This window comes from Corvus kubaryi, unplaced genomic scaffold, assembly GCF_017639235.1.
Source record: "Corvus kubaryi isolate FWS band 111438036 unplaced genomic scaffold, C.kubaryi_AGA036_p1.0 74, whole genome shotgun sequence".
NCBI classification, from domain to species: Eukaryota; Metazoa; Chordata; class Aves; order Passeriformes; family Corvidae; genus Corvus; species Corvus kubaryi.
In genome coordinates this window covers 7197290-7217505 of record NW_024582061.1, presented here as the reverse complement: position 1 = coordinate 7217505, position 20216 = coordinate 7197290, and the positions used below count along the sequence as shown (strand labels likewise).

Sequence of the window (20216 nt, the reverse complement as noted above, 5' to 3'; positions counted from 1 at the left end):
AATCCCAGTTCCAGACAGGACTTTCCCTGTGGCCATGAAAGGGCTGCTTCCAGCTCCCGAGTCCACAGCCGAGTTCCAAGATTGTCCATGATGCGGGAAAACTAGTTCCCACTGTCCCCCTTATCCCCCATCACTGGGATGCAGGGGTGGTTTGGTTGGGGTTTTTTTTTGACTGGATTCAAGTTTGTCCCAAGAAATTTCATAGTTGCATCTTGAGCTGTCTCCCTGGCATTTCTGATTAGTCATAAAATGTTAATAATGAACAAACAGCAAATTTTATCTGTACAACAGGGTCCAGAACACTTTAGTGTTCCTATAAAGTTGTTCATATGATAAACTTGTCAATGTGAAGTCTGGAAATAAAGCAAAAAGCAAACATAGTAAAAAAAAAAAAAACCAACAACTTAAAAATGCTAATTATTGTCAAAAGTGTATATTTTCTTGTAATTTGATTTTTGTTTTAAACACTTCCACGATCTACAAAATACAACAGGGTAAATGTTTGATTCAAGTCTTTCATTTTGTAGCAGTAAATGAGGCAGTAATACATTTTATTCTGTGGTCACTGTGACAAATTCCATTGGTTATTCTAAGGAGATAGCTGACATGCTCTGTATTATTTTAAAAGTCACTGAGAAAATTCAGAAAATGTTTGTAGAAGCCAGAAGACCCTGTTCCTACCATAAGCTCTCATTCCTACTACCTATGGATGAGAATTACTTATATATTTTTGTAGATTTCATACAAGTTACATTGAATGTCTTTCAGATAAAGGTGAGGAATTCAACATCAATCCTGTGCTGAAACAAAGCAAGAGGCAAAAATCAGCTGCTACCACCCAAGTACAAACAGCATTCATCTTTTATTACAACAACACATGTCTTGAAATTGCAACAAATGCCGCTTTGGGGTTATCAATCCACAGGAAAGAGACATCATGTTCCAGAATCTCCTTAATCTCATCCTCTGCCAACAGGATACAGGTTAGTCCTCCACAGAAATCAGTGCTTGGAGGTCAGAGTCAGTGTGGAGGATACTCTGAAGATCTGTGGCAACATGTTACTCAGCTGGTAAAACATTTCCTCAGAAATTGTCTGGAAAAAAACCCAATACACAGGTAAGGTTTGGCTTTTTGCTGTAGTTTGGAAGAATTAAGTCTCTCTCAACTTTGTTTCTTGGTATTTAAGATAATTGCTGCTGTTCAGAAGACAACAAAAATAATTTTCAAACTCTGTGTTATAATTCTATTGAATCCAGTTAAAAGGAAAAGATTGACCTAAAAAAATACTGGCTGTGTATTTATGTGACATATCCACGTATCCGTTTCCAGTAGATTTCTTGTTCCAGGGATTGATTATTTCTGCCAAACATAAGCAGGACAATGCTGCTTGTTATCTACAGGACTCCCGCTGTCTGCATTCCAGGATTAGATTCAACTTTGGAACTTATCTGTGGCTTCCTTCTTGCTCAGCAGCTTTCTACTTTGTCAAGAAATACATGTTACTCCTTTCCTAACATAACTCCGCTCTTAACTGCTTTTTAGGACAAACCTAGTGCTGACCCCCTTTGGAAAACTTCCTGTTTCTGAAGATCAGCTAGAACTCCAAATTAAATAATTTCAGAATCTAAATTAGAACCAACTTCAAATACCTGGAGTAATTAATGTTTTTGTGGAAGCATGACTGAACATTCTGCATTGCAGCTTTCCATGTTGTTAAACAATGAGTAATAAAACACCTTATGTAATGCAAGGTTAGCCCATCTCCTCTGAGTAATTAACAGCAAAAAAGTCTCTTTTTCAAAGGTGATGCATTCACTATTTTTAAGTGAACTTCCCAGTTTGAAAGTTTAGCATCCTCTCAGAAACTACTACTGGGTATTAAAACATATAAACCCTCCCTTACTCCTCTTTTACAGGCAAGGAAACAAAACCAGATTGATTAATTTAAACTCACTCAAAAGGGCCAGGGAATAGCAAAAAAATCAAAACTAGATCTGCTGACATGACTTTTTACCAGCAGTCTCCTAGGTTGGAAATTACTTTGGTTTCACCTACCTGTGGTACCAGGAATTGTACAGTCCGAGAAATTCCTCCATCCCACGAGGCCATTTCCATCATGAAACCTAAAAAACCAGCACTGACACTGGATTACCTGTGCAATACCCCCCAGCAGTTACAGCATGTGCAAGCAGTGAGGGAGTTTTCACACACAAGTAGGGTTTGAACTGCCTTCATTAGGGATGTCCTCAATTGCCTTTAAATCAGACTTGGGCAATCTGAATGAAATGTAGAAAATCTAAAGAGGAGTTCTGCAGAATATCAACACTGAGGACAGAACAATGAGTCCTACTGTGCAGCCCAGTGAGACCCAGCAGAAGTGAGGGTTTCTCCAAACAGTGTATCAGGAGTTCTTTCCATGGCTTCCTTTCACTGAGAAACAGGGGTGACCTCAGTGTGGCCTTGCAGTGCCTGAAGGGAGCCCACAGGAAAGATGGAGAGAGACTCTTGGCAAGGGCCTGGAGTGACAGGACAAGGGGCAATGGCTTCGCAGTGACAGAGAGCAGGTTTAGATTGGATATGAGGAAGAAATGGTTCCCTGTGAGGGTGGGGAGGCCCTGGCACAGGTTGCCCAGAGAAGCTGTGGCTGCCCCATCCCTGGCACTGTCCAAGGCCAGGCTGGATGGGGTTCTGAGCAAGCTGGGATGGTGGGAGGTGTCCCTGCCCATGGCAGGGGGTTGGAATCTTTAAGGTGCCTTCCAAACCAAACAATTCTATGATGATTCTATAGGGAAAAAGCTCAGCACTCACTTATTGCTCAAGTGATGAACTACCAAAGGCCACAGGAATCCTCTTGTGGCAAATAAGGACACTCACAAAAATACTTGTGTAATAGAAGTGAATGACATAGATGACACATGCATTGTGAACTATTAAAAGTCAATTACAATAGGAAGAGGTTCTTCAAGCAGGTGGTTGAAAGTGACTGGCTCAACTATTTGAGTGCAGCACACAAAAATGCAGAAAGTAATACAACCACATGGAAAGACAGAAAACTATGCTGAGTCATGAGAACTATTTTTTCCTCATATCCAGCCTAAACGTGCTGTCACTGTGAAGCCATTCCCCCTTGTCCTGTCACTCCAGGCCCTTGCCAAGAGTCTCTCTCCATCGTTCCTGTGGGCTCCCTTCAGGCACTGCAAGGCCACAATGAGGTCACCCCAAAGCCTTCCCTTCTCCAGGCTGAACAATCCCAATTCTCCCAGGCTTTCCTCACAGCAGAGCTGCTTCAGCCCTTTAACGAGTTCATGTCCCTGCTCTGGACTGGCTCCAGCAGATCCCACTGAAGCATCCACTCCCATACCTTTGATGCATTTGAACACGAGCTCTGCCCTCTTCAGGCACCATGGAATGGTCATCTCCTAAAATGAAAAAATGAAAAGCCTTAATGCCCTATAAGATCTAACCAGCAAGAGTAGCAGGGAAATTATTAAAAGCAATACATTTTTTGCCCCAGAACATAATTTTCAAGCAGCATTAGGGACCCAGTTTTCAGAACATTCTAGGCAGGTGTGCACACCTTACAGGTGACCGTAAAAGCATTGCCACTCCTCATTGCTAGGAGAGCCAGTGTCAGGAAAATATTATACATCTTTAAGCTGTTGAATAAAAATGCTGTCGAGCCCACTGGAAACTGGGCTATTCAATTCCCCTGTGGAGCTCCAGAAAAGTCTAATATTCAACGGATAATTGTCAGGTTCATGCTTCAGCAAATCAAAGGCAGGCTCCCAACCATATCTTAACAGCATCATGATGACTCCTAGCTGTTCTTGATTTTGTTTAAGGTTTCTTGGCATACCCACAACCTTCAGTAAAATCTTCTCTCTAATACTGGAACTGGAAGAAGCCCTTCTTCCCTAAAGATGCATTTATGGTAAGAGTGAGAACAAACAAAATTCATCTTCATCTGATGAAGGAGTTTCAGATATCAACACCCACCAAATCCTTACCTAGACTTAAATAGCAAAACATGACATGAAAACCACGGTGGTTAAAGATATGGCTACAAGCCTGGGCTAAGTAATTTAAGTTTAAAGTTCATGAAGCATTTTTTGGCTGTATGCTACAAAGCCAATAACATCGTGATGATGTAATTCTATCAGAGACAGAATGACTCACTGCAAATACTTCTCAGAAAGAAGAAAACAGTATTTTTTTCTGCTGTACTCTTCAACACGAAGATGAGCACTTTCTACTCTGAATATAGGAATATAGACATGGAAACCAATTTATCATTCTAGGTACCTTTTCCAGTTTAAGCTTTACATAATTTTCTATTCACTAAAGTCAGCCAGTCTCTATTTTGCAATGTCAAACACACAGTGCAATCTGTTCTTATCAAAGAGCTTAATTTCAGGATTAAAGGGAGTTATTTGAGAGGCAAGGTGATCTAAGAATGCCCAGTGATAACACAACTGATAAACTGAATGTGTGGCTTCATTAAACAACTACTGAAAGCCAAAGCTGCTCCTTAGGTGGGGGAACTCCTGCCACACCCCAAAAATATGCTGTATGTTAAAAACAGGGTAAGTTGGAAATATCTTTTCTTAAAGCTTTCATTATGTGAATCACTGCACCCCTATGTGCTGCTTTTAGGGTATATACCACCTTAATCAGACAGAACAGTGCTGCTTTGTCCTTTTTTTGTTGTTGTGGTTGCTTTTTGGCTTTTTTAATTTTTAAGCATTCTGGAAGCAACACTTGGTGTTTATTATAAGTCATCTGCCCACGTGTGCTTTCTGTCACAAGTAATGTGTTTATTGTTGGTTCTGATCACTGCTTTGGCTTAGTAAAAAACAAGTGACTAAGAAGAGAAGTTCTCTCTCAGAAGCACCTTGAGCAATCAGTGATGGGAACTGAGCCTTACAAGGACTGATCAACACAGCAGGATATGACACCATTCCTTGGACTATTTTAGAGGAACAGAGAGGTTAAATTTTGTGGGCACTCAGGGAAATAACAGAATGTTGCTCCCTGCAAGCCACAAGAACTGAAGATGACGTAGTAGTGATTCAATTCTAATCCATCTTCACAAACATAAGTTCTCATGAATTCATCATGTTACCAGGAGCTTTCTCTGTTGTGGAAATGATGAAGGATCAGATAAGCACCAATTCAAAATACAGAGAAGGACACAAGAAAGCAAAAAAGCAAACAGCCAACCTCATAGGGTGAGTTTTGGATAACAGCATTCAAGAAAGTTAAAAAAAACCCACCTGGAACCTTGGGTGGTTTTCACTAGCAGAGACACTTCACCCCTTTTTAGGATGCAATCATTTTGTCAAATTAAGATTTCTTCCACTCATTTAGGAAAAATAAGGGGGAGGGGAAGACCAGCTTCACTGGTTAGAAAGATATGCTGCAACCCTTTTGATTTTATTTTCATTTAATTTGTGACAGTCTCACTACATGGGGCTGCTTAGGGCTTGGGCCTTTGCAGACCCATATCATAATCAGGTAATGGAAACAGTAAAGTCCATATATGTCATGTGGGAAAAAGATTTCAAACCAAATTTCAATGGGTAATTCATTAAGAATTAGCAAAGTGTCTAACTCACAGTGCATCTGTGCAAATCCTAAACACTGGATGAGCAGATATAAATTTAAAGGCAGGTAACACAGACGAGAGACATTTGAGTCAATACAGCCATCAATAACCTCTCTAAGGACATAAGCTCTGTTCATAAATATTTGTTACACAGTTTACACTCATTTCTACTTTTTTTAAAAATTATTTTTTCTTAAATTATGGCAATAGAGACAACTGGACTGAGATTACTGAAGGCAAAGAGTCACATTTTTGTCACTGTTGCTGTGTGGACAACAGCAATGGCTTCTAAGTTGAACCTACCAAGGGAGGGTGCCAGCTCTGGGATTTTTAGCAATGCCTTGCTGTTAGAGCCATTTCATTCCCCAGTTTATAGCAGATTCCAGTGATCAGACAGCAATACTTCATTTGTCCTAATTCAAACTTGCCTGCTTTTGCCTTTCTCGGGTATCAAATCCAGTTTCTTTCCTTCATTTAATTTAATGATCAGAGCAGAGACGTCCGTTTTGGTTGTTCTTACCATAAGAAAAATGAAGGAAAACAGAATTCCTGATTTTTTTTTTCATAGAAATAATAATGAAATCTAATGGCTTCATTGAGATTGATACAGTCAAACTGACAGAGAGGAGATTTTGATGGGATATAAGGAAGAAATTGTTCCCTGTGAGGGTGGTGAGGCCCTGGCACAGGTTGCCCAGAGAAGCTGTGGCTGCCCCATCCTTGGAAATATTCCAGGAAAGGTTGGATGGGGCTTGGAGCAAACTGGGACAGTGGAAGGTGTCCCTGCCCATGGGAGGGAACATGACTGGATGAGCTTTAAGGTCCCTTCCAACCCAAAGCAGTCTGTGATGCTGTGATTACTTTTGTGAGGTTGTAAACACCACTCTTCCATCTGCAGAAGGAGAAAACCTTTGGGAAAAGCACAGTGAACACTGCTAATGAATGCCTGTCCCAGGGCAGCATGGAAACATCTCTGCAGCTGGGCTCCTGGTTAACCACCTCACAAAAATGTTCTTCCGTAGGTGGTAAATGCAGAGTCAGAACTGCGGCTGCCAAAGGCACCGAGTTCAGGGTAACTTTCAGAAATCTGTCATTCTTCACTTCTCCCTCAACAAGGAGTTACAGATTTGTGTGTTGCAAATCAGGTCAGCCAGCTGCCAAGCACTGTAATAAGCAACCTGCTAATGCAAGTCACACAAAGCAGTTGTGCCTAAACACACACTTATCCTCCAGATCACCTTCCTCTTACTCTGCAAAGACTTACAACTTAATACAAAAGGTAAATTGTTTTACCAGGACCTTTTAAGAATCCAGCACTAGAGAAGATAATTCACCAGTTTCACACATCTCAAAGCATGTTGAACACTTGGTCGTGTGCTTCATTTGTAGTTTAAAATACAGATATGCAAACAGAAGCTAAAACTAACCAGGTTTAAAGGAAACAAAACTAGAAGAATAATATAATCAGGTGGCAACTTCATTAAGAAAAAAGTCCATATATTTAATAAATTTCTGAAACACAGCAACTGGGTCCCACAAGTGATCCAGGCTGCTGTCCTGCATGTTGATTACTTGCATTTGTGCCCCAAAAAAGGTCTCAATACAAAAGATGAAAAATTTCAGAAATCTCATCTGCTCCTAAAAGTCTACCTCTATGTACAGAAATACATCCTTTGGAAGCTTCATTATTGGGTGTTTTTACCTTTTTCATTGCTTGCTTTTCATGATAATAGACCCTGATCCTGCAAAATAGGATCACTTCTACTCTGTGTTCCAGTCAAATTCTGTTATAAAACCAGTCACTGTTAAAGGTAATACACTGGTGAGCCTTTTCCTTGCGGTGAGTCAACCACTTTCCACAAAGGAAAGGCAATATTGAATTTTTAAGTGAAAAATCAAAGGGTTATTTAAAAAAAAAAGCCCTCCCACAGACTGTAATTATTACTGATACCCTTGCATGGATGACAGATTTATCTTCTTTTTCTCATTTCTTTAGGTTTACAGACTTTCCAGCTCTTCAGGATATGAGGCATATGGCTGTACTCCCTGCCCATCACTCCTTTCCCTGCCTTTCCACCCCCTTTTCTTCTCTGTAAGCCAGGTGTGCAAGAGAAAGGAGGCAGCCAATAGTTTTAAATTGCTGTGCACTGAGAAATGTTACAGCTAATTGAGAGACAAGCTCTGCATCAGAGTCCCACTACAGAACAGAATACAAAACTCTGCATAGTAAGTAAGAACACAAAGAGCATCAGCAATATGCCTCTTGCCCAGTCAGTATTTGGGGGGAATTAGAGAGGAAACAGGGACAGAAATTAGGCAGTGAAGGAGGAGACAATTCAAAGTAAAGGTGAAATTTGGTTGCTGCTGTGTAGGGCTGAGGTGGTAGAGGATGGTATTTAGATTTACAGAACTCTAAGCCAAGCTTTGCCAGTTCTGCTGCTCTCAAAACTTAGTTTTCATGTTTTATAGCTAATGACAGAAAAAGAGTGGGGATCCGGTATCACTACTGCTTCAGCAACTCTGAAGGTAGAGTTTCTAAGCAAGAGCTTCCAGTTGTGTAGTCCCATCTTTTATTGTACAGCTGCAGTGAGCTGGATCCAGGAAGTGAATGTTCTAAAGGAGGGGTGGGAATAAAAACTTTGAGTGATACAGCTGGCTGAGATGTTTTTAATTGGTCCAGCTCCTTAATTTGGGTCACCAAGTAGATGCAAGTGCCACGTGGTGTGGCAGAAGCCTGTGAGTGAGAAAAACCACCCCCTTTGGCCTAAATCAGCATGAAACACAGCTTTTGCAAAAATCCAAGGATATTAAACCAGCCCAAATGTTTCTATTTACTTACTTCTGACATTTCATGCACCAGCAGGAGGGGAATGCTGATGGTGGTGATGTCGTGTGTGCAGCAGACCTTGAGGATGTTCCTGAGCCCCATGATGGCCGGGTCCCGGGCAGTCACGTTCACAGACCTGACATTGTCATCCACACACAGGTGAAAGGCAACGTGGATTTCTGAGAGGTTTGAGTGCCGTGTGATGTAGAACTCTCCTGCACAATGAGGCAAACCAGGAAGGTGAGAAATCAGGTAGTGATCTGTACTGAAATCCAATTGTTTGGCAATGTAAGAAAGAGGCAAATGCAAATATACAGCAGAGATGAGAACATACACAAGAGATGCAAAATCTCTTGGACTATCACTGTTTTACAACCACCCCACACTCCCTCCCCTGCTTTGATGGATTCCACTGGCATCATGGCCACATGGTGTAATAAACCATAACAGTGCCAGTACAGGATATGATCCCTATATAGCACAAAATAGAAAAACAAACCCAGAGGAGGTGCAATACTCAAAATACACAATGCAAGCACAGAATTGCAGACAGATGTGGGAGGCGGAAAGGCCAAAAAAGGATGGGTTCAAATAAAGGATGCACAGAGCCTGTGGAAAAAGATAGTGGGTTACATAACAACTGAGATATGGCACTAGAACACAAAGGGATCAGTGACTATTAGAATTTAAAATAATTCAGAGTAGTGGGAAGGTGAATTACGGAGTTGTCTGAAAAAAGTAACTAAGCCATCTTATTGGGGGTATTTTTAGTTTTGTTATTCATTTATCAAAGGTGAGGGGCAGTAAAATTCACATCTCTTCATCGTTCCTCTGCACTGGAGATTTAAAGTCTACAGTACAGTCAAGGGAAGAGCAGGTCTGCAATGCCCCCACTGTTTCAGTCAACAAATAAACATCTTCCTTCAAACCTATTCCCACTGGCCACTGAAGTTAAGATCTTTTCTTTGAACTGGAAGAGCTAGAGAATGGGTCTGTACTCCTTCTGGATGACTGCTAAGGAGGCAGAAATCCCCAGCAGTGACCATCTACAAGCAGTAACAGGCAGGCCACTGGTGCAAGACACACCTGGATTTGTCTGGTCCAAGATGATTTATAATCTACTGTCACTAACAATATTTAAGACAGTCAGGAAATCAATTTTAAGAAACCCTCATTCAACCACAGGTTGTATGGACTTAATCCCTCCCCCCTCCAACTGCATATTCCTCTTCAAATTGCATAGCAGCTTTCCTTACTAAACATCACAATATACACAGAAGATACTTTCCCTGAGAGAGGAATTTCTCAAAGTTAAAAAATCCACTCAAAAATGCTTTTCTGTATCACAACAGTGATGTACATATAGCTATTTTCAAAAATAAAATTAGCTGTTAGTATTGAAGTTTCACCTTTTCCCCAAGATGCTCATAGATTTTTTTTTTCACCCTCAAATTCCAAAAGGAAATTTTAGGCAAAGAGAAGTGATTTGCCCCATGCCATGTGATGCAGTGGCAAAGCTGGGAATAGAAACCAGATGTCCTGACACCCAGTCCTCTGCCTCAGCCACAGGAACATCCTTCTCCTCTGATTGAGGTCAGCTTGGGTTCAGTTTGTAATTTGTGTTCCGACTTTAGAGCTAAAAATGTGCATGTATGAAACACAATTTGCTTCAAGAAGAGGGGCTCAATGCCACACAACTCACCCGGCAAAATGTTTGACTGGTTCCGTTCGATATTCTTTAATTTATCTTCATTCCCACTGATTTTGTTTTCTGTGTATGAACACATGGAACAAATATTAATCATATCCTCTATTAATTACACTTGGGCATGAAAAGGTTCATGTACTGATATGTGGCTTGAATTTTGACCATGAAGTTACCATAAAGTCCCCAAAAAGCAGGGGGATGGGTAGCATTGTTTTCTCTGTCTTCAACACATCCCAAACTGAATCTTACCTCAAATCACTGCCTTTCTTACCATCCTGTGATATTTCTTCATTTGGACAAAAGCAAACAAAATATTCTCAGAAATAACACGAAACTTTGGAAATTGCCCCCACAACCACATAGTATCTTGCTATTACTCTTTCAAGAATGTAATAAATTAAAATTAATTTGTTCCTAAGAGATTTACATAAATCAGCAGCATAAAACCAGCTTTCACCATTTCTCTCGAGATGCAGCAATATGCAGGTTCTCAAGGAAACTTGTTTTTCTGTGAACTCATATTTGTTCATGTTCCTGATGCATTTAAATCATGTAAGTAGCTCTTTGCAAGGAAAATAAAGTTTGATAATGTAGAATTGCACTGCCTTAATGTGGTCAGAGCATTTCCCAGCCATCTGTAAACACAACTGCAAGGAAAACCATTCACAAAGCTAAATACACATTTAGGCAATTTGGTATTCAGTTTTCAGCATTCACTTTAAAGGAAGGGAAAAAAACCATAAACTCCTTTTCTGCAATTTTTGAAGATTTACATGTAAATGGCAATAAAAAGGTAAAGACAGATAAAGTCTGTGCTGCTACAGGCAGTTTAGGAAGACAGAATAGCCTGATGTACTTCGCATGCTGTTAAAATGGGACTTTTATATGTTGATCTATTTTAAAGGATGTCTGTTATGGCAGCATAGACACCACCTGAACATCACATTCTCTCTGCGAATTTCATGCAGAGTTTCTTGATGAACCCAAACATTCCATTTCACAGATGAAATAACTGCAGAAGAGTGGCATCAACTTGCCCCTGCCCACAAACATCCAGCTGACCACTGTTCTATTTCAAGGAGGGTAATTTTGGTTGTCACTGACCATGGTGTCTTTTTGTCTTGCTGCTACGCTGTGCTCTGGCCTTAAGTACAACCTTCTGGACAATTTCAAGTTGTTCTTGGATTCCAGGAAAATGGAAATCCGTGCATTCTTGGCAAACGGTTGCGAAATCTAGGAAAAAAATAAGATTGAAATGCACATCCTGAGGTTGTGCTCAGTAACATTATGTAATTCTACTCTACCGATCAAGTAAATCCAGCTATAAAGGCAAACTCCCCAAAAGCAGATAAAGCCCTGCTGAACTTCTCTTCCAAAATTTATTGAGGATTATATTTGACAGATTGTGACATGGTCCCATACTTTCCCCTCTACTGTGGCTGCAGGATCTTGTTGATGGCTAGAAGATGCAATTTTGTGTTTAATGGTATTATTTAAATGTCTGTGTTCTCTCATTACCTAAAATTCAGCATAAAAACAAATCTCCTTTTGTTATTCATTAAAATATTTAAGCAGTTAAAAAAGTAACTGCAAAATAAGTACAAAATAATACTGTTACAATTAAACAACTTGGAAACCATCAACAGCACAAATGTAACTGCAGTTCTTCCTGGTACACTTCCCTCTCCTTCTTGCTACAAGCCTGATTCCAACTGTTTCCAGGAAATCTCAACCACCACAGAATATTTTTTTTATGCAAGCATAATGACAAATAATAGTCAAAAAAAGACATTCCAAGTGTGAGTATTTTGGTATTAAACTTCAGGATGGAGATGGGAAGGTCAAACAGGAATAAACACAAGTTTCATTGCTTAACCTTGATAGAAAACACCATCACAGTGCCCACTTACTCAAAAGACTTAAATGCACTTAAAATGGCTATTAATCAAACTTTCCAGCAGTAGGGAAGTAAAATTCCTATTGTTTATTTTTAATGGGATTCATTGAATCAAAAGTACATGGTATTTTTATACATTTACTTACCACTTTAAAATCTGAGCATATTTCTTTTCCATTTTTGCAAATTAGGTTTCAGTGTGATAATCTGGTATTACAAAGTTAGAAGTTCCTATAATAAATTTGTCTCAGGCAGCAATATCAACATTTAATATGTTTGTTACTTATGTAACAACATAAGTATGTTCAATATGTTTGTTACTCAGACACAAAATGTAGGGAAGACATGAGAGATAACAGCAAAACACTGTCCCCCATCCTCACCCATATCTCTTTTTGCATTCGTTACCCTTTTGCAATACCATATCCAAAACATGAGTGTCTCCACTGAATTTTAATTTTACAAGGAATATTTTTCTGTGAGAGAAGACAGGGAGATTTTATTCTTATTTATTATTTTATTCATTTTCCCTGACATGATACATCCCTTTAGAGGGCTCACCTCTTTTGATTCCACTGTATGAGCTGATCCTGTTATCCACCAGTAACACCAGGCCACAGAGGGAAGTTGAGTAGAGGGACATTGCAGTCTGAAGCCTGTGGAGCTTCACCCCACTGCGGTGATTGCGCTTGTGTTTGCAGAAATCCAACATATCAGCTCTCAGCAGCCTCAGGTTGTGCATGGTCTTCAGCTGAGCTCCTGCACAAAGCACACGTGGCTTAATCCCAGTGGAAGACTAAACTCAGGACTCGGATTGAAATGCACAGGCACAAAGTGGTTCCCTAAAGATCTGTAAGGGAGCTGTAACCAGTAACACCCAGAGGAAGTTCTTAGCCACATATTCAGTTTTACAGACACATCAGCGATTTGCAAAGCAGCAATAAAAATGCACTGTTTTCACAAAGTGAGGCTTGTCCGTGCCAGAAATGAGCCTTGTTCCCATTGCAGAATCACTGAATTATTAAGGTTGGAAAAGACTCCCAAAATCAAGTCCAACCTGTGCCCAATCTCTACCTTGTCACCGGCCCAGAGCACTGAGTGCCATGTCCAGGCATTCCCTGGACACCTCCAGGGATGGGGACTCCAAACCTCCCTGGGCAGCCCCTTCCAACCCTTTCTGTGAAGAAATCCTTCCTGAGGAATATTGCAGGGGGCTAGGGATGAAATACTGATGTGTGGTGGTATATCCTTCCCCACCCTCCCCAGAACCACTCCACAAGCTCAGGAACTCTTGCTAGGCCTTGGCACTTGTGCAATGAGTTGGGTGGTGAGGCATCCCTAGGCCATCCCAGGAACTGCTGCATGGCTGAAGTGGGAGCAGTATGGAGGGGAAGGGATCATCAGTCAGCCCCTGACAGCCTGGAAACATCCCCTCCCTGACCCATGGCCCAAAGGGAACGGTACCATTGCTGATGGAGTTTTGGAAACTTCAGCAATTCAACCTGAGGATGAACATTTTCCAAATGATGCACGCCAATCATCTTATGACCCTATGGACAGTGGTCCTAAGGGATGTCCTTGGAGCTTTCCTGCACCACAGCAGGCTGCACCAGCATCTCCCTCTGACAGAGATGCCTCTCAGAGCTTGCAAACTCCCAAGTCGGTGATACTGGGAGGATTGTCACTGCCCATCTCTGCCTAAATCATTTAAATTTGATTATAATCCAATTTTCCTCTGTGTGTTTTATCTACATAATAATAGCGTGAACCTTGCCTTTGAACTTTTTTGCTCTTTTGCAAATTTGTATCAAACCTGCTTTGGCTGATGCCTTTGCTGGCATTTTTTAAGTGACCTAAACCACTTCGCTGGTGATTTTTTAAGTGACCTAAACCACTCCTTCACAACATAATGTGGTCAAAACAGCACAAGAAGACTCTACTGCACAAACAAAAAATATAAATTGCAAGTATCTATTCTGCTGTCAACTGATCGTGGGAAGTGAATTTAGTGAACACATTTTTCTACCAAATGTAAGAAAAGTTGAAGTATCATTTTTAGGCAATGTGTTTTGCTGTGAGTTTTTACATGAGTCACCCCATCAAAATGGATGAAAATTTGCTTCTAGAATGTTTTCCATTAAGCCTATTTCAGATACTGCTTGATACAGTTTATGCTGTTCTCTTACACATGTGAAAAACAAATACAAACCAGTTCCAAACTGTGTATTATACACATTGACAGTTAAATACTGTAAATAATGCATGCCTGGGATACATTATTTTATTACCAGCTGTTATTATGTTTGGTTTACTCCACTTACCTAAGTGAATAGTAAAGCTTTCTTCTAACAGCCTTTGCTCCTCATAGATTCTCCCATTTCCTTCCACAGATTCCCTCAGCTGGCTAGGCTGAACTTTAATTTCATCACTAAAATAATGAGACAAGTACCAAAAAGTTATCCTATTTTTTGTTCAAGACTAGCAACTTCGGGAAAGTTATCCCAAGTTTTCTCAGCTGGTCTGTGGAAACCAGGAGACCAAACCTATGAGCATGAGCTGCACTCATGTGAGGTTTCACCTTTACCTTCCTGGCAGCAGGAAAAGGAGACTCCACTGTTAGATTAGCATTACTTGGCTCATTTGTAAAGCATTCCAAGACTGAGAAATAAAAATAAGTCACAATAGTTGTAATATAATAAGAATGTAGGAATAAAAGGAAAACAAAAAGAATAGTCCTCAGCCTATTTACAGCAGCCAAAACCTTGTTTATGAAGTTACTAGATAAAGCATTTCTTTTGTTCTTCCCACACAAAATGGGAGGTTTAAAACCACCTTATCAAATGTTCCCCAGTGTTCAAACTACCAGAAAACATTTCAGATATCAGTTTTAATTTTTTTCCCTAAATTCAACTGTCTGGTAGTGATACAACAAATGTTGTTCCTAATACATGAAAGAACATCAGCATCTCTCCAATTTGTTTCTGCATTAGTGAGAACTTTCTCTGTTTTCAAAGTGCCTCACCTCCAAAGCTCTTTCATAAACTTGCAAGCAATTCTACTGATTGCAAATGCCTAGTAGCAATGTACTAGTGTTGAAAAATAAGGATCCTACCCAATTTACAAATTCTAATTTCCCTGCCATTTCCTCAAACAGAAAGCTTCTCATTCAACTCTCTCCACTAGTGTTCACACACAAAAGAATTCCATTTTTTTAGCTGTCCAGCGATATACACTTAGAAAAAAAAATTGTTACCATTTATTATGGTACCATTATTCTCCAGAACATGCTTAGGTGGTAACAGAATGCCCTGTGAAACAGGGAAAGACAGACATAGGAAATAAAGGCAAAATAGGAGGAAATTCCACTCAACTCAAGCTGTACTTTAGTGCATTACAACACTTTCTGGTACAGAGAGGTTGTAACACCACACAATGAAGAAACTCCTAAATTTAAACATATTTAATTATGATGGTCTATTTGCCTTTGATTTGCTTTGATTATCCTATTTAAATTATTAATAGATATTACCATATTCCTAAGAAATAGAACCATAGTATCCTATTTAAAAGATTATGTAAATGCAAATCCATTGAACTATTACAGCTGGAATTAAGCATCACAGAGGAATTAAATACCTGACTGAGCTGTTGTTGGGATTCTTTAGGTCCTGATGAAGCTTTATCACCCACTCCTGATATTCCTGCTTCTGGATAGCAGTAGTCTGTTTTAATTCATTGGTCCATTTGTTCTCCAAATCCTGACAGGAGAGCAGTGATAATTTGAGTGGTGTGGGTGTTCTTTTTAAGGTGATTATGTGCATGACACATTCTAGTTACCTGCTGAGACTCAAAATGCTGAGCTGCTAAGGAATTCACATCCTGGTCAGTCAGTGATTTCCCAAGCTCCTGCATCACCTTATCCATTTCAGCTCCTTGCCTGAAAGAGAAGCAAACACAGATTTCAAAAGACTGGCAGAAGAAAATCCTCTGTTGTGATACAAAAACAAACTTGGTTGTTTGTTACTGATCACAGATTTAACAACGAATATCCACAAAACAAATTGGAATTAAGGGTCAGGGATTCAAGTCAGCTCCCGTGTAAACAGACCACTTACTCTAATTTGGGACAGTCTCAGCTGCCACCAGCATACGTTCCAACAGAGATACGATAAATTCCATCAGAGTCAATACACAGCTACGTCACACCTGAGCTCTACAACAGTACTGCTCTTTCTTCTGTATGCACACTTGAGCCAATGAGCAGCAAAATGATTTGCTAACACCGTACTGGCAACATTTACTCCCAAACTAGAAATACGTACAATTCAGTCTGCTATGCACTGTGTAATGTGAGCTTAAACACACACAGCTCAAGAGGAATATTGCACTCAGAATGCTAAACCAGACCTTCTGAAATTACTCTGGCACAAAAAGAAAAATCCACATTCAATGTGTTCCCTCTTGTGGATAAAGGAGTCACCTGCAGCTATCCAAGCTTATTCCAGAACTTGGGATTCAGACTCAACACTTTCTGGAAACCAAAACCTATATTCTCCTCAGTCACTGAAAATAATAAAAGGCCATCAAAGTAATATAAGGTAGCTGATCCTAATGATATCATAGAATCATAGAATGGCTTGGGCTGGAAAGGACAGGAATGTTCATTTCATTCCAACTCCTGCCACAGGCAGGGACACCTTCCACCAGACCAGGTTGCTCCAAACCCCATCCAACCTGGCCTTGGACACTTCCAGGAATGGGGCAGTCACAGCTTCTCTGGGGATCCTGCGCCAGGGCCTCACCACCTCTTGAGTAAATAATTTTTTCCTAATAGCCAATATCCAATCTAAATTTCCACCCTTTCAGTTTGAAACCATTCCCCCTCACCCTATCTCTACATGCTCTTGGGCCAGCCAAGTGTTGTATGACTTTGGGTTTACACAGACAAATACAAGCTACACACATCGTCCTATGAGTTTACACATCCAGTGGCAGGCACCCCTATTTAATAAGAGAGAGGAAAACCTAAATAATAAAAAAAAGGAATACCTTTCCCGCAGTTTTTTCAGTTCCACATCCCTTTCACTTATTAATTCTGAGATGCTAACAAAATAATTGTGTTCCAAGTTTAACAGCATTTCAGAAGCTGGAGAATGGATCAGATCATGATAAACATCTGCAAAATCTTCATCCCAGCTGGTTTCTTCAGGTTTTGCATGTTCTAATGTTGTCTAAAGAAAACGTAAGAGATTTTAAAGTATAAGGTACGCCTTGGGACATATAAGAATCCCTCATAATGGTGGGGTAAAACCATGGGGGCCCACATTCAGCCTTTACCATACATAAATTATCTTGCCTAATTTAAGCTTTCTGTATTCTATAGCTTTCAATTTTCTCCTCTCCCGTTCTTTCTCTTTCAAAGCAACTAAAATCAGAATCATTAAGGTTTGGATTACAGTGAGGAATTACCAATTTTCACACAACACCAGCTTGGAAAGAACAGCAATATCCACAACAATATTTGCACCTGATGAATTTTAGATAAAGCCCAAAACACCAGCTGTGCAAACATAAATGCTTTGCTAGAAAGGATGACTAACCTCTGATGTCACTAAGCATATAATAAACAACAGTGATTTAAGAACAGCTATTTTTATTGAACAAAGAATGGCCCAAGAATGCCAGTTTTGCAAGCTCTTTATGTAATTTTTCACATTTTTCTATATTCCATGAGAAGCAAACTCAATTCCTATAATCTTTTCCTTGAATTGTCATTCTTTTTTTTTCTTCGCTAGGACTCTACCAGTTCTTTTGCACTCCACTATTTTAAAGATCCCATGCAAAACTGGAGACACTATTCCAGCTAAAGCCTCATCCTTCCTAAATAATGTGAAATAGTCATATGAACTCAAAAAATGAACTGAAAAGTCTCTCTCAGCTATACACTTTCTCCTTCTAGCCTTAATTGCTATTACTGAGATTTAGGATAGGAGTATCACTTTATTACCTCTCGCTTTAATTGTAAGGCACTATAAGCATTATGTCTATTTTTTGTTTGAGTATCAACTGTTGAATGAACAAACCATTTGCCTCTCCATTGTCTATCTTTTTACTCTATTAAATTCAAGAAAAACTTGACTAAGAACTTGTAGGATGAAGACTTGATGCTCACTTTCAGATAAAAAGAAAAAGCTGTAAGAATTGATCAGTAAAAGTGAATTTTAGTGTAATTTTTCATCTTCACAACTGTGGTTGTACACACACACACACTCTCTCACAAAGCAAGCCTGAATATTAACTTTCCAGCCTCATTTTACCTCTTTATAAGCTTTAGCCCAAGTATCTGCCAGCTGGTTGATGTCTACTTTTCCCGATTTCACTGCTTCCAGAGCCACTTCAGCTTGTCTGTCATAATCTTTTATAGTTTCTTCTTCTACAAACTTGCTAAGAGATTGCTTCAGGCCTATGAAAACAAGAAGAAAATGGTCCATCAACAGAACATATCAGTAGTCACCCAGGAAACCTCTAAGTAAGGTTTTTCACCTGAAAACCTTTTCCTTGCTAGCACTGACAGCAATTTTCTCTGATGTTTTGCTGTTTAAAAAACATTTTTTTAAACACTGTTCTAGTAAAACACCCTTCTTTTGGTTTCTTAGAGCAAGCTGTAAGGTACTTGTGGACAAGGATTCATGAGATTAATTTAAGAAATCAATTCATACCATTTTCTACAAAGCATGGCAGATTGTGCAGAACCATCAGACGTCCGTGCAAATGACTGATATTCTCTTGCACTGGGAATTTGAGAGGCACAGTAAGCACCAAATGTTCATTTCCAGCACTGAATTTGTACACATAGTCTCTCTCCCTAGTGAAAGTCTTTCCTTTATTAGGCTTCATCCTCTTGAGTTTGTTCCCTGCAATGGAAATAAAGTAACAAGAATTACATTCTCGCAAAATCAGAAGTAAAAAATGGTAATGAAAAACCATGGCTTTGGTAATAATTAACAGCCAAGAATACTTGACCTCCCCAAATTTTCATAGATACTCAGTTCTGACTTCCAAACACACGGAGCTGGAACTGAAGCATAAATACCAGTTTCCAAAATACTAAATACTTCTGAAATGCATTTGAGTGTGTCAATATATGAATTACTCTTAAAAATTACAGCATAAATGTCCTGACTTAAAAGCAGAACCAGGGCAGATGGGAACCCTGATAAACAGAAAAGTAACTGAAACACCTTGACTTTTGCCACGATGCCTCAAAAGCAGAAATCCTTCACAGTGCATAGAGGATTTTATTTCCTCCTTTCTGCAGGTGCTAGGCCTGGGGAGTGGGGGAGCAGATGTTTGCAATGATTTTTAGAAAGAGCTGATTTTGTCATGCTGTAACTTGTATTAAAAATAAACCAAGAGATATAAGGGGGCTGTGTAAAGAATGAAAACACAGGCTGGGAGCACATACCGGTGCTGGTATTTTTACCCTCCACTGGGCTCCTCCACTCATTCACATCCCTCTGTTTTGAACATCACCTGCAAAGCTGGACACATTGCTTCAGCTGAACCCTGCCCCGTGCTGAACACCACAGCCCAGGGAGAAAAGAACCCAACAAAAATAAAAAATTCTATAGCAAAATTCATGGGTTTAGGGTTTGTAGGGTTTTTGGGTGGGTTTTCCTGTGAACAAACCTACATGTTGGGCACAGATGAAACAAGTCAGTCTCAAAAAATAACATCTCAGGACAAACAACATTGATGCGAGGCGGTGTCCCGGCCTCTCTGGGAGTGGGATTCAAAGGGAAATCCTGGGAAATACAAACCCGACCACGCTCTTTCTGCTGCTCCCCGATGCAGCGAGGAGGTGGGGAGGAAAGTGATGGAGAGAGAAAGGGGGACAAACCCCCTGTTCCAAAGCGGAACCTCCTGCTCTAGAAAACGCAGGCTCAAAGCCGGCAGGACACGGCCTGCGGGATCCCATCCGCCGCCTCCTCGCCCCGGGGAGCTCCCGGTGTCCGCGTTCCCTCCGCTGGAAGCGGCAGCACCCGCGGGCACAGGAAACCTCCCGGCCGCGCCCGTCCCGTCCCGGCTCACCTGGCTCCGGGCGGGCAGCCGCGGGTTAACCGGGCCGCGGGGAAGGGGGAGCCGGGATGTTCCGCCTCCCCCGTCATCGCAGCTGCG

The 20216-nt window shown here is 40.4% G+C and overlaps 2 protein-coding genes across 5 annotated transcripts in view; one reads left to right on the top strand and one right to left on the bottom strand.

The window, feature by feature from the left end:
* Positions 1-10737, top strand: part of TIGAR (TP53 induced glycolysis regulatory phosphatase) — a 62361-nt gene extending 51624 nt beyond the window's left edge. The window contains exons 8-10 of one of the 2 annotated variants that reach the window (XR_006020143.1): positions 977-1117; positions 7603-7832; positions 8470-10737. The gene's annotated coding sequence lies outside the window, so the exon portion shown is untranslated. Of the gene's footprint in view, positions 1-976; positions 1118-7602; positions 7833-8469 lie in introns of those variants that run through there. The other variant, XR_006020142.1, reaches the window with a different exon arrangement.
* Positions 844-20215, bottom strand: CUNH12orf4 (chromosome unknown C12orf4 homolog). 3 transcript variants are annotated; one of them, XM_042051211.1, is made up of 14 exons: positions 20130-20215; positions 18758-18952; positions 18356-18501; positions 17088-17269; positions 15876-15975; positions 15675-15796; positions 14360-14466; positions 12600-12797; positions 11246-11374; positions 10136-10204; positions 8446-8648; positions 3363-3420; positions 2057-2124; positions 844-1094 (listed from the first exon to the last, which is right to left on the bottom strand). In XM_042051211.1, exons 2-14 carry the CDS (start codon positions 18933-18935, stop codon positions 1002-1004), a joined length of 1653 nt encoding a protein of 550 aa, XP_041907145.1. In that variant the 5' UTR covers positions 18936-18952; positions 20130-20215; the 3' UTR covers positions 844-1001. The 3 variants fall into 3 exon arrangements, with proteins under 3 accessions (XP_041907145.1, XP_041907148.1, XP_041907146.1); XM_042051214.1 differs by lacking the exon at positions 20130-20215 and adding an exon at positions 19859-20086; XM_042051212.1 differs by lacking the exon at positions 20130-20215 and adding an exon at positions 19504-19798.
* Position 20216: the final 1 nt, after the last annotated feature.

What these genes read in the sequence shown, in the direction of transcription:
- CUNH12orf4 (XM_042051211.1), bottom strand. Translation starts at nt 18,935, where the DNA reads ATGAAGCCTAATAAAGGAAAGACTTTCACTAGGGAGAGAGACTATGTG. An exon ending in GCCATGCTTTGTAGAAAATG is followed by an intron (nt 18,502 to 18,757) that starts GTATGAATTGAT and finishes TTGTTTTCATAG; the next exon opens with GCCTGAAGCAATCTCTTAGC. An exon ending in TGGTGCATGAAATGTCAGAA is followed by an intron (nt 3,421 to 8,445) that starts GTAAGTAAATAG and finishes TTTTCATTTTAG; the next exon opens with GAGATGACCATTCCATGGTG.